General features: G+C 43.9%; 1 protein-coding gene across 1 annotated transcript in view; it reads right to left on the bottom strand.

Annotated features, from left to right (window-relative positions):
- Nucleotides 1–14660, bottom strand: part of grtp1a (growth hormone regulated TBC protein 1a) — a 92805-nt gene that overhangs the window by 16178 nt on the left and 61967 nt on the right. The window contains exon 4 of the mRNA XM_048602548.1: nucleotides 1241–1337. Within this exon, the coding sequence (XP_048458505.1) occupies nucleotides 1241–1337 (97 nt within the window). The remainder of the gene's footprint in view (nucleotides 1–1240; nucleotides 1338–14660) is intronic.

The following is a 14660-nucleotide window of genomic DNA, read 5'->3' as shown; positions in this document are numbered from 1 at the left end:
TATTTTTAATAGATATTACAGTGAAATATGGAACAGCATCCAACCTCCAATATTTATAAAGTGAGACCTCCTCCCGCACCACCCCATTTGACATTAGCGTAATACAGTTGTTTGGGTTCCTGTTACACACAAAGAGCAATTGGGTACAATACCCATCAATCTTTTGGACTTTCATAGTTCCTAGTCTTTCTTACAGCCGTGGATTTGGAAAACCTTCTGCTGCTGCTGCTAATTTTAGTCATGTACTATGGAAATAACTTGAGTATTACATCAATTGTGAATGAAAGAGGTTGCAATACCCTGTGACATGGGCTCCAATCAGTCATTGCATGCAAATACCTTACAGTGTATTGGCCTTGATCAAATCAACTTTAATCCCAGTTTGTACTGGATAAGTTCCCAATTCCCCTAATAACCTTAAGTCCCATTGTTACCGATGTTCCACATGGTTGTCAAAGAGGAAGAAAACTGTAAACTGCAGGAAACTATCAATGGACAATTGGCAAATGCATTTCAGTTTGGAGAAGTGTCAGAACATACATTTGGTGAGGGAATATATAGGGAAGGTAATACAAAATAAATGGTAAGATTCTGTCTATCCCAAACTTAAAAGTATTCAATGGTGAAGCATCCACAACCCTCTGGGGTAGAGAATTCCAGAGATTCATAATTAAATAATTGCTCCTCATCTCAGTCCTAAATGATTGCCTGTTATTTTAAGATTGTGCCCACCCATACTCTTCCAAATGGCCACTGTTTATTATGTAATCCAAACTCATGACTTTACTCTCATCTACATTAAATGATATTCAGTGGCTTGGGTTGCATTTCCTTTCAACATTGTACAGTCTGTAAACTCGGGACAGCGGAGCTGTTGGCCTCGCTTTTCAGGCACTGACATAGGAACTCAGCTGTTGCAGTGTAAATATCCAGCCCCCAGTAGGAGATGGATATAGAAAATGAAATCTCAAACAGCTAAAGCAAACTGCAAACTGAAAAAACAATGCCATATATTTCCTTTCACCTCTTCCCGTTCCGAGTTCATTTTGGGTACAATGTAAGTTATGCAATGTTATGGTGCCAGAGGGGAAGACTTCTTTACTATATTGCCTAACTGACCCATGAAAGCATTTAAACAGGGTTCCAAAGTAGCTGTAACATATGTAAAGTACAGAGAGATACTGCTTCAGGAATACCTGCATCATTGCAACGTACAACAACAAATTCACAGCTGACATACCCGGTACTATCTTTGCAATCAGGGCATCTAACAACCAGAAGGACTTCTCTTCATCCTTGGTCACTATAAGTAAATAACCAGCAATGAAATTCATCCCCTGGAAAATGGAAGAAAAATAATGAATCAGAAGAGGGTTATTTTCCCTCAGAGGAATAGACGAGATAGAGTCAAAACAAGAGATTTCAGTTGAAGAATTTAATTCAAGATTCAAATTATTCACAAACATCAATAAATGAACTAATGCAAGCTGTGTATACTATTCCTAATATCATTTCCAATTCTCCTCTGAAATCTTCCAAATTTGCTCTTAATCTGAACTGACTGTGCCCTTCTCTCTTTGGAGAGTGAGACCACCTCCTCAAATATGGGTCAACCTCAAACACATTTTTAGGTTCAGTTCATCGATCTCAGACAGACATGAAAACTTCCATAACTTCCCTACTGGCTTTTCTGAAGAATCTTGGGTTCTTTCACCTTTCCTTAGTCATATAATTTTTACAGCATGGAAAAATGGCCCTTTGGGCCATCATGTCTGCACTCAAAAGAGCATCTATTCTAATCCCATTTAGAGCACTTGGCATGTATGCTTCAAGTGCTCCTCTAAATACTTCTTAAATGTCTTGATGGTTCCTGACCCCACCACCCCTTTAGACTTTGGGGTTCCTGAGAGCTATAACCCTTTTGGTGAAAAATGCTCCTCAATTCCCTCAAAACCTTTTGCTCCTCACCTTAAAACCTTACCCCCCTGGTTATTGACCCCTTTGCTAAGGAGAATCGTTTCTCCCCATCTTTGTCCCTCAAACGTTTGTACACTTCAATCAATCAATCAGATCACGCCTTCCGCTTTCCTCTGTTCTAGGCAAAACAAGCCCAGTCTATCTAGTCTCTCTTCGTAGTTGAATTGGTGCAGCACCAGCAATATCCTGGTGAATCTCCTTTTCATTATCTTCAGTGCATCTGTTCTATGGGAAGGACATGGTGACCAGAACTGCACAGAGTTCTCCTGTAGTGGCCTAACTGACATATACAGCTCTATCATAAATCTCTTTGCTCTTGTATTGAATGCCTTGACTAATAAAAGCAAGTAACCCATATGCCCTCTCAACCACCTTATTTACATGTCCTACTGCCTTCAGGGATCTATGGATGCTGGATTTGTTAAGCTATTAGTTTTTTGTCCTCTGCTAAGTAATTCAGAATTGGAAGAATTTATCAATTTCACTTCCAATTTCCACTCCACTCTCACCTTCACCTGGTCCATAATCGGACTCCTCCATTTCCTTCTTCGACATCTGTTTCCATTGTGGGAGTAGTTGAGGTTGGTTGGCTCGCCGAGCTGGTTTGTTGTTCCGCAGACGTTTCATTACCCTGCTGGGTAACGTCCTCAGTGCAGCCTCCGACGAAGCATCGGTGTGTTTTCCCGCCTGGTTTTTAAACTCTGGAGTCCGTTGAGCTGGATTGCCTGACTGCCGGTTTTCCTTCGTAGTGGAGTGTAAATGGGGTCGAGTTCTGTGTGTTTATTAATGGCTTTCTTCGTGGAGTGCCAGGTTTCCAGGAATTCCCGTGCCTGTCTCTGCTTAGCTTGTCCCAGGATTTTGGTGTTGTCCCAGTCGAATTGGTGGTTCTCCTTATCCATGTGGATTGAGATGAGTGAGTATTGGTCGTGTCTTGTTGTAGCCAGTTGGTGTTTGTGTACCCTTGTTGTGCGTTTTCTTCCTGTTTGTCTGATGTAGTGTTTCACTCATCTCAATCCACATGGATAAGGAGAACCACCAATTCGACTGGGACAACACCAAAATCCTGGGACAAGCTAAGCAGAGACAGGCACGGGAATTCCTGGAAGCCTGGCACTCCACGAAGAAAGCCATTAATAAACACACAGAACCCGACCCCATATACACTCCACTACGAAGGAAAACCGGAAGTCAGGCAATCCAGCTCAACGGACCCGAGTTTAAAAACCAGACGGGAAAACACACCGATGCTTCATCGGAGGCTGCACGGAGGATGTTACCCAGCAGGGTAACGAAACGTCTGTGGAACAATAAACCAGCTCGGCGAGCCAACCAACCTCAACACCCACAACCCGAGCCACAAATCTACTCCAAAACCTGGGAATAGGTTGGCCACCAATATCCACCACAAGTCCACTGACTCACACAGTTCCCTGGACTTTACATCTTCGCACCTTTCTTCCTGTAAAGACTCCATTCCGTTCTCGCTGATTTTCTGTCTTCATCGCATCTGTTCTGATAATGCCACCTCATGCAGGGGGCCTCAGAAACATCTACATTTTTCCTCAATGGACAGTTCCCCACCACTCTGGTTGGCAGGGCCCTTAGCTGTGTTAGCCCCATTTCCCGCACTGCTGCCACCTTCTCTTCCCTCCCACAACACAGACAGACTACCCCAGTCCTCACTTTCGACTCTTTCAGCGTCCACGTCCAAAGGATCATAAGTTGCCACTTACACCACTTCCAGCAGGATGCCACCGCCAGACACATTCCCCTCCCGTCTACCGTGTTACAGGGACCATTCCCTTCAGGACATCCTGGGTCCACTTCTCCTTCACTCATAACACGTACCCACATCCCCACAGCATCTTCCCTTGCAATTGTAGAAGGTGCAACACTTACCCATTTAACTTCTCCCTCCTCACTATCCAAGGCTATTGTCACACCTTCCGGGTGAAGCAACAATTTGCCTGCACTTCACTCAATCTAGTCTACTTTATTCACATAGTGCACGCAAAGCTGCACATAGTGTGGTATCCTCTACGCTGGGGAAATGAAACGCAGATTGGGTGAATGCTTTGCAGAACACTTCTGAATGTGAAAAATGACCCCAGGTTTCCAACTGCCTGTCAGGTCAGCACATCACCAAGCTCCCTGGCCTACATCTGTCTCGAGCCACTGCAGCGCTACAGCGAAGCTGAGTGCAAGCTGGAAGAACAGTGTTTCATTTTTCACTTGGGGATCCTACAGCCTTCTGGACTCAATGTTCAGTTCAGACATGTTAGGGTCTGAACACCTGCTTCCATGTCTTTACCAAACCCCACACACCAAACTCTGTCATCACATGGGCTATTTTCAGCACAACCAACTCATCTTCAGCTGCTCACTGTCCCCAATATCAGCTTTTCTCCTTCCCCCAACTTACTTTCAACCATCCCTTTGTTAGCCTAACACACTCTTTCTGGGCTCTGTCGCCACCTATTCACTCATTCCTCTTGCCCCCTCACACCGTCATCAGCATAAGTATCACCTTTTCCTACTATCAGTTCTGAAGAGGAGCCACTGAACTCAAAACATTAACTTTACTTTCTCTCCAGATGTTTCCAGATCTACGGGGTTTCTCCAGCAATTTGTTTGTTTCACACTCTCAGCGTACGCAGCTCTTAGTTTTACTATACTGACGTTTATATTCCATTCTCATTGAGGAAATACCACGCCATTTGCTTTCCTAATTACTTGCAGTACACAAGTATGCTAACTTGCTAGGATTTGTTTGAACAGGGCTCTGCAATATCTCCATTTAATTAACAGCCCGATTCACTATTTGAAATGGCAGCAGGAACATCAATGCCAGCCACATGCTGTCTCCAAGCGAGAGAGACAAGTTAATTCAGGGGACAAAGTTTGGTGCTGGAACCATGGAAATAGCGGAGTACAGGTATGAGGAGAGACTGACGTGAGGTCAGGTCCTGTGACTTACAAAGTTCGGGTGGGTGATACAGTCCTGAACAAACACGTGGATCACTGAAAGCTGTTACCTCACAAACGGGGCAGGAGCAAAACATACCTGGCCCCTCAGAACAGCCTGAAGGCCTGTCGGAAACAATACATTCTCCCCCTCTGTCTAGTGTCAAGCAAGCCTCAGAGTCCAAGATAGATGCAGCCTTGATACGGTTACCATCAGAAGAGGAAGCTCTCCCTCAACGATCCAGACACAAGAGGCAGGCTACGGTCTGGTACATGCTGCCTGTGTCAGAGTCCAATTCAGAGGACTTGGACCTAGAGTGAAAACGTCGCAAGAAAACCTACAAGCCAAAGACCAGGCCAACATCCCCAGACTTAGTGGGGGAGGGGTGTAGTAATTGGAACCAGGTTGATAATCCTAGTCAATCAGGAAAGCCCTGGCTGACCAATATAACAAGGAGATTAGAATCTTCTCATTTCAGGCGACTGACTCTGAGCTGGCTGGCCACAGCCAGTGTACTGTGCACAAGTAAATAAAGGGTGACTTGGTGATTGGATACCAGCTTCTGTGCAGTTATTTCAGTGGAGCAAGGGACCTACAAGGTATCCCAATGGAAGTGGACTCCTTCACCTCTTTGACTGAGCTTGAAGAACTTTTTAGATACATGACTGAGGCTTGGCTTTGTTGTGGGGTTCTTCTGTGGGCTGGCCTAGGTTGTCTGGGCTCAGGATATGCCGTGCATGAGGCTGGGCCATTGCCTACACTCAAGTGGTGTCCCTCAAGCTCAGCCAGAGGGGTGAGGGAGTTCAGTTCCACTGGAATGCCCTGTAGTTCCCGTGATCCATTTGCCGCATTTTCCAGAGACAACACCAGTTGTAGTGCCTGTTTTAAGTCTAGTTGGGCTGCAGCAAGTAGGTGCTTCCGCATGGTCACGTCATTAATCCCACATACCAAACCATGTCTCAGCATCTCATTCGTGTTAATCCAAAATCTCATGCTTCTGCCAGTAGTCATAACCTTGTAAAAAATTCCAACAGAGAACCAGGGGAATCTGTAACAGCTGGACAAAATCAATAGCATCTCAGAATTAGGGGAGGTTTGGAGTTGTAATATTCCTTAACCAACTCCAAGTCTCAGAAGGTTTTAGTGTCTGGTGCCTCTGGGCAAGTTAAGCTCCTGATAACTATGAATGCTATGGGTCTGCAAGGAGTCAGAAGGATTACTTGTTGCTTTTCATCTGCCCCAATATCATTTGCCCAGAGAAAAAAAAAAAAAAAAAAATCACACTCTTTCTGCATACTGGGCCCAGTCTTCAACAGCAGGATCAAAGGAGTCAAGCTTTCCAAATAAAGGCATGATGCCAGAAATACTTACCCCCAACTTCAAGATAACTGTTGCAAGCAAATGTTCTTCAGTCACTTCCTGTTTTCTCCTGTTGCCGCTGAAGTAACTGCACAGAAGCCGGTATCCCGTCACCAAGTCACCCTTTATTTACTTGTGCACAATACAATGGCTGTGGTCAGCCACCTGAACAGAGGAGATTCTAATCTCCTGGTTATATTGGTCAGCTAGGGCTTTCCCGATTGATTGGGGTTGTTAACCTGGACCAACGGCCTCGTAGTCAACAAGGTCAACCTGGTTCCAATCACTACACTATTCTTCTTGCCAAAGTGGACAAGTTCACATTTTCCCATAGTATACTACAGTATAATCCACTGATAGAAAGTGTGAGATTTATGTCAGAGTGAAATAGCAAACTATGATGTAGTTTTAAAAATGTAGGTTAAGAACACACCATATTTTGTTTAAATTACAAGACTTTTAGATACCCAAGGGTTCTGTTTGACACGTCCTCTTGATCACTCTGATAGCTGAGTTGACAGATGTGTTGACAGTTCCAATCAGCTTGATAGTTAGTGAGTTTATGCATATCAATGCCTACTTTTAACAATTCCAAAGGGCACCTTATCTTACCCCAAACAGGACTAAGGATCATATCCAATGGATTACCTTACCTCTCCAAAAAGGACATCCTGACTATCCAAGGAAACTAATCCAAGGAAAGGTCTTGGCAAAAGATCTGTAGCTTGGATAGTGGATGAGGTTGTTGACTTGTTTGCCGAGCTGGCTGGTTTTTGTTCAGATGTTTCATCACCATGCTAGGTGACATCATCAGTGGAGCTTCCGGTGAAGCGATGTTATTCTACTCAGCTTGGAATTAATACAGTCCGGTCCGTTTGTATATACATATACAAACCCATACAGATCAAAACCAGAAATGACGGTACTCACCATAATGGACCGGACAGTATAAATTCCAAGCGGAGTAGAACAACATCACTTCATCGGAGGCTCCACTGATGATGTCACCTAGCATGGTGACGAAACGTCTGAACAAAAACAAGCCAGCTTGGCGAACAACATCTTAATCCAAGGAAAGTTCAGACTTTTACCAGGTCTACCCAGCACACTTAGGCTTCATACTCCTGGTACACAAAAATCTACTTCAGTAGAAGCAGCTGATGAATTAAATAGTCAGCTGCCTGCATGAACCACACATGCACAAAATATGACTGGATCTCATGAAAATGGGAACTGCCATGTTTTGAATGTGCCTTGCAAATTCTGGGCATGTCCAGAACTATTGCCACAATAGACAGGCTCTCTGTCATGGCAGAAATCGAGGCAGTTCAGTATAAAAGCAAACCTATATAACTCTTAGTTTGACTTCAATTTGACCAATTCTGGGCACCATACTTCATGAAGAATGTGAAGGCTTTGGATAAGTTGCTGAAATGATTGAGAAGAATGTTTCTAGAGTTTAAAATCTTCAGTTACATGGATAAATTAAAGAAACTGGGCTTGCCCTTCTCAGGGACTGTTTAAGAGATTTGACAGAGGTGTTCAAAATCAGATAAAGAGGAGCTGCTGCCATTGGTACAAGAGTGAAGGACCAGCATCTTTTAATTCATTCGGGTGATGTGAGCATTGCTGGTTGGACCAGCAGTTATTGCCTATCCCTAATTGCCCCTTTAGAATGGAATGTCTTGTAGAGCTACCTTCTTTAACTGCTGCAGTCCATTTGGTGTAGGTTCACCCACAATGCCATTAGGGAAGGAGTTCCAGAATATTGACCAAGTGACACTGAAGGAATGACAGTATATTTCCAAGTCAGGATGGCGAGTGGCTTGGAGGGACCTTGCAATGGCGGTGTACCCATGTATCTAGATAACAGTCATGTGTTTGGATGATGCTGTCTAAACAGCCTTGGTAAATTTCAATCATCTTACAGATAGTACACACTGCTGCAACTGAGCAATGGTGCTGGAGGGAGTCAATGTTTGAGGACGTGGTATCAATCAGGTGGGTTGCTTTGTCCTGGATGGTGTCATCCTAGAGTGTGGAAACAGACAAGTGGGAAGTCCTACTGAAATATTTCAACATAAACATAAATTACTGCACTAATGTCTTGTGCCTTGTTGTGGTGGTTTTAGGAGTGAGGAGATGAATTACACTCTGCAGGAATCCCTAGCCTCTGATCTTTTTTAGTAGCCACAATAGTTATATGGCTAATTCAGTTCAGTTTCTAGTTAAAAGTAACATCCAGGATTTTGAGAGTGGGATTGTCAGCAAGGATAATGAAATTGAACACGAAGGGGTGACTGTTAGGTTGTCTCATTGGAGGTGGTCGTTGCCTGGCAGCTATGTGGTGTAAATGTTACTTGCCACTTGTCAGCTTAAACCTGGATATCTTGCTGCATTTGGGCATGGACTGTATCGGAGTATCTGAGGAGTCATGAATGATGCTGAACATCGCACAGTGAATATCCCAACTTCTGACCTTATGATAGAGGGAAGGTCACTGAAGAAGCAGCTTAAGATGGTGGGGCCTTGGAAACTCTTCTGAGCAACTCCTATAGAGCTATCTTGGAACCAAAGATGACTGACATCCAACAATCACAATCATCACCTTTGTGTCAGGTATACGACAAACATTGGAGAGTTTTCCCCGATTCTTGTTGATTCTCAATTTTCTAGGGCTCCTTGATGCCACACTTGGTCAAATGTAGCCCCGATGTCAAGGGTCATCACTCTCATGGCCCCTTGGGACTTTTTATTCCCTATGTGAACAAAGCTCCTGAGCTGTTTGCAGCCTGAACATGCCTGGCAGAAGCCAAACTGAGCTTCAGTGAGCAGGTTATTGCTAAGCAAGAGCTACTGGATAGCACAGTTGATGACCTCTTCCTTTGTTTTACTGAGTATCAACAGCAGACTGCTGGGTTGGTAATTGGCTAGGTTGGATTTGTTCTGCTTGTTGTGCACAGGACATATGTGGGCAATTTTTCACATTGTCACATTGATGCTACTATTATAGTTATGCTGAAGTTGTTTAGCTGGGGGGGGGGGGCGGGGGCGCAGGTGGCGGGGAGATCAACAAGTTTTGGAGCACATCTTCAGTACTATAATTGGAATATTATCAGGCCTCATAGCCTTTGTAGTATTCAGTGCCTTCAGCCATTTCTTTATAACATGTGATGCAAAGTGAATTAGCAGAATACTGGCATCTGTGATGCTGGAGAACACCAGAGGAGACAGAGATGGATTATCGTGAATGGGGATGTTTCTGGAGTCTCCTCCTCCAATAAGTTCATTAATTGTCTCCTACATTCATGACTGGATGGGGCAGGACTACAGACTTAAATCCGAAGGGAAAATCTTTTTCATCCAGAGAATGGCAAGAACTGGCAAGACTCTGCCTGTAAGGGTCGTAGAGGCAAAATCTCCCATAACATCCAAGTAGTAATCAAATGTGCACGTCATGTTAGAAAATGGGATTAGAGTAGTTAGGGGGTTGTTTTTGACTGACACAGACTCAATTCACTGAAGGACCTTTACCTGTGCTGCAGATCTCTATGACTCTTATGTTAGTAAAGAAGGCTCTGAAGTGGCCAGGGATGAGCTTACCATTGTCATTTCTGCTGCCAAGGTCAAGACCAGATGGTATGTCATGTTTTATTCCATTCCATTCAGTTAGCACCATTTTAAAAGGTGGATGCAGTCTGTTCTTTTGCCAGTATTTTCAAAAAAACTTAGTAAATGTTGAGAAGGTAGAGTGCACTGCCTGAGAGCGCGATAGAAGGAAAAAAAAAAAAAAAAAAAAAATCAATCTTGGCTTTCTAAAGAGAACTGGATAAGCCCACAGGAAAAAAAGCATGTATGGCTACAGAATAGCTGAAGTTGCTCTTGCAGAGATTGGCACATCAGGTCCAATCGTCTCCTTTTGTGCTGTTGACATATTAAAATTCATTTGAAAGATATACAAACATATGAATTAGGAACAGAGGAAGCCATTCAGGCCCTGGAGCTTGCACTGCCATGCAATAAATCATGATAGCTCCGGCTTTGTTTCAAATTCAACATTCTCATCTACGTACTTCCTTTTGATTCCCTCACCTAACAAGAACTTATCTAGCTCCTCCTTAAAAGTGTTTAAAGAGAAAACCCTGGCTTCACCATCCCCGAAGCAAAATTCAAAAGTTGCACAACCCTTAGAGAAAATATTTCCCTTCATTACTCATGTCAAAAGAGAAATTTCCTTGCCTAATAAGAATCTGTCGACCTTAAAAGTATTCAATCACCCACCTTGGCTGCTTACTGAAGCAGAGGCTTCCAATGTCACATAATCCTGAGAATAAAAAAAACTCATTTGAGAGGGATCTCGAGGTTCGTGTCCACAGTTCCCTGAAAGCTGCCACCCAGGTGGATACAGTTGTTAAGAAGGTGTATGGTGTGTTAGCTTTCATTAATAGAGGGATTGAGTTCAAGAGCCGTGAAGTTATGCTCCAGCTATACAAAAGCCTGGTTCGGCCACAACTGGAGTATTCTGTCCAGTTCTGGTCGCCTCATTACAGGAAAGATGTGGAAGCATTGGAAAAGGTGCGGAGGACATTTACCAGGATGTTGCCTGGAACGGAGGAAAGGTTGACAGCGCTCAGGCTTTTCTCTTTAGAAGGATGAAGGATGAGAGGTGACTTGATAGAGGTGCACAAAATGATCAGAGGTATAGACAGAGAGGAGAGCCAGAGATTTTTTCCTAGGTACGAGGCGGCATAGTTTTAAAGTGAGTGGAAGTAGATATAGGGGAGACGTCGGAGGTAGGTTCTTTACTCAGAGAGTGGTAGGGGTGTGGAATGCATTGCCGGAGAGGGTAGTGAAGTCGGCCTCATTAGGGGCATTTAAGCGGCTATTAGATAGGCATATGCATGATAGTATAAGGTAGGGGTGGAGGTTAGATAGACCTTAGGATTAGGGTAAAAGTTCGACACAACATCGCGGGCCGAAGGGCCTGTCCTATGTGCTAAAAGGACAACCACTAAACGGTGCCCCGTAGTACTGGGCACATCCTTAATAGGAGACAACCTTGCCACATTGAGGTTCTCATACACTCTAATCCCGCCACCCACACCCTTCTAAATTCCAGTGAACAGGCCAGTCTGTGCACCTGTTCATTCCAGGTATCAGTTTAGTAAAACTCCTCTGAACTGCCTCCAGCACATTTACATTCTTCCTTAAATAAAGGGATTTAAGCTGTACACAGCAATGTAAATTAGCTATAAACTAATCATAGCAATAACTCAGGAATCCTTGGGGGGCAGGGAGGCACAAAGTTTCCAAATCAAGTTAGAAAGAAAGAGGGAGTGGGCAGCAGAAGGAAAAGGGAGGGAGCAGGCAGGAGTTGGGGGTCAGAAGGGAAAGAGAGAGGGGGGGCCGGATTCGGAAGGCAAAGAGGAGAGTTCGGAAGGGAAAGAGAGGTGGGTTGGAAGGGTAAGGTAGCACGAGAGGATGAAAGGAGAGGTGGGGAAGCATTGAGGGAGAGAAAAGATAAAGATAAAGAGAGAGAGGAAGGAGGAAGGAAAAAGAGAAGAAACAATTGAAACAATGATATATTTATATACCACGTTGCAGGACCTCAGGACATTCTACAGTATGCTGCTGTAACATTGGGAAGTGCAGCTGCCAAACTGCACATAGGCAGTTCACACAACAGCAAGATAAATAAACTGGTTACAGTGATGACCTATATGGTCAAAAGCACGAGAGAGAACTTAATTATTTCTCCAAAATTGGGCATGGGATCTTTTATGCCTCCCCAGGAGCGCAAATGGGACCTGGATTGAACTTGCAGCTGAAAAACAGAAACAACAGTTTTGTCACACGTCATTGTCCCAATTCTACTTCTCATGGCCCAGAACTTAATGAGTTAAGTTCGTCACTGCTGATAGATCTGGCAATGGTCAGCTTAAGTGATGCTGAAGATGCACTATAAATTTGACAGGAAAAGGAAGTGCGATAATACTAGTGGCACGTTCCAACTAATGTGCTGAAGTGATAATCACAACACAAGTAAACTAAAATACTTTCCACCAGCACAGAGACTATGCTGAAGGCCAGTAACTGCTCATTAAAGCTTAAAGTCTAAGGGCAATGTATCAGCCTTACCAGACCTGTCTACTCATCAGGTGTTACAAAGACCAGATGGTATAGAAACCTGGTCAGAGAATCTGATCTCAGAAGGATGGAGGATGGTGACAATTTCTATCACCTCTTTTTTCCTCAAATTTCGTTCATGTGTCCTGTCTCAGGGAAAAATGTAGAATAGGCATTTCCTTGCAGACTGGGAACTGTACAGACCCATTGCCTACTTGCTCAGTATTTGGAGCTCAGAGGAAACTTTTTAAATCTGCACCGTAGCCTAGAGCTATGTACCCCAGAGGGCTCGCTTGAAAACAATACGGCAGGCTTCAATGTGTCAAGGACAAGGCTGCAGATGTTCATTCAGAAAATACACACGACTGTATGAACTAGGACAAGAAGTTAGCCATTTTCCGTCAAGCCTCTTCCACCATTTAATAAAGGGCATAACTGAGCAGTTTGAGTTTGATTACCAGATTCCAATTGACTGCTGATACTTTTGATGCCCTTGCCCGACAAGAATCCATTTACCTTGTTCTGACTGAGGGTCACAGGACTCCAAACATTAACACTGTTTTCCCCTGCACAGATGCTACCAGACCTGCAGAGTTTCTCCAGCACTTTTTGTTTTTGAGAATTTACCTCTACTTCATAAATATTCAATGATCCTACTACCTCCACTGCCTCCCAAGGCAGAGATTTCCAAAGTTGTACAACCCTCTGAGAAAAAGTCAAAGTCATTCTCATCTGCATCCTAAAAGGGACAGCCTAATTTTGAAAACATCCCCATTTCTGGATTCACCCACAAAAGGAAACAATCTTTCTACATCCATTGTGTATCCGAGACTGTTGAGTCAGTTAAGGGAGGAAATAGCAGGGGCACTGGCAAAAATTTTCAATTGCTTTGTGGCCACTGGAGAGGGTCCAGAGGACTACAGGACAGCCAATGTGCTACTGTTATTCAAGAAGCCAGCAAGTGATAAATCAGGGATCTACAGGCCAGTCAGTATAACTTCAGTAATGGGGAAGCAATTCTGCATTTGGAGAGGCAGAGATTAAATCAAGAACAGTCGGTATGGTTTTGTTAAAGGGAGGTCATCTCTGACCAACTCAAGTGAATTCCTTTTTGAAAAGATGACCTGATGAGAAGATGAGGGCAACGCATTTGACGCAGTCTACTTGGACTTCAGCAAGGCTTTTGATAGCCCCCCACATGGGGCGGATTGAGAGCCCCCCACATGGGGTGGATTGAGAGCCAAGATAAGAGTCCATGGGATCCAAGGAAGTTGGGCTGAATGGGTCCACAGTTGACTGAGCGCAAGGAGGCAGAAGGGTGTTTTTCTGATCGGAAATCTGTGTCCAGTAGGGTTCCACAAGGATCAGTGTTGGGGCTCTTGCAGTTTATTGTAAATATAAACCATGTAGTCTTGATTGTAGGATGGTTGTTCAACAAGTTTGTGGATGACATGAAAATGGGTGGGGTGATAAATAGCGAGAAGGATAGCATTAGATTACAGGTGGATATAGATAGGTTGGTCAACAAACTGATCAATGGCAAATGGATTTCAATCTGATTAAGTGTGAGGTGATGCACATTGGCACAACAAACACGGCAAGGGAATACACAGTGAACAGTAGGACCCTTGGAAACACAGGATCAGAGGGACCTCAGTTGCATGTTCTCCAGCCCCTTAAGATAGTGGGACATTAATGATCTATCAGGTAGATAAAGTGGTTAGGGCAGCACAACGAGATACCTGCTTTTATTAGTCAATTCATATGGTTTACAAACAGGGAGGTTATACTGGAACTGTACAAAATGTTGGTTAGGCCACAGCTACAGTATTGTGCTCAGTTCGCATTATGCGTGAAGTGATAGCTTTGGAGAGGAGATTTACCAGGATGTTGCCTGGGCTGGGAGATTCAGTTTTGAAGAGAAATTGGACAGACTGGGGTTGTTCTTCTTGGAGTAGAGAAGACCAAGGCAGGGAGCATGATTAAGATGTATAAAATTATGAGGAGCACAGATATGGGGAGGCAATGGCCTAGTGGTATTAATCGCTGGACTGTTAATCCAGAGACCCAGATAATGTTCTGGGGACCTGGGTTCGAATCCCACCATGGCAGATGGTGAAGTTTGAATTCAATAAATATCTGGAATTGAAATCTAATGATGACTGTGAATTCATTGCCAATTGTTGGAAAATCCCATCTGGTTCACTAATGTCCCTTAAGGAAGGAAATTGCC

Source organism: Rhincodon typus, chromosome 11, assembly GCF_021869965.1.
Source record: "Rhincodon typus isolate 14 chromosome 11, sRhiTyp1.1, whole genome shotgun sequence".
Lineage (NCBI taxonomy): Eukaryota > Metazoa > Chordata > Chondrichthyes > Orectolobiformes > Rhincodontidae > Rhincodon > Rhincodon typus.
The sequence above is the reverse complement of the archived record's forward strand: the minus strand, read 5'-3'. Positions and strand labels throughout refer to the sequence as shown.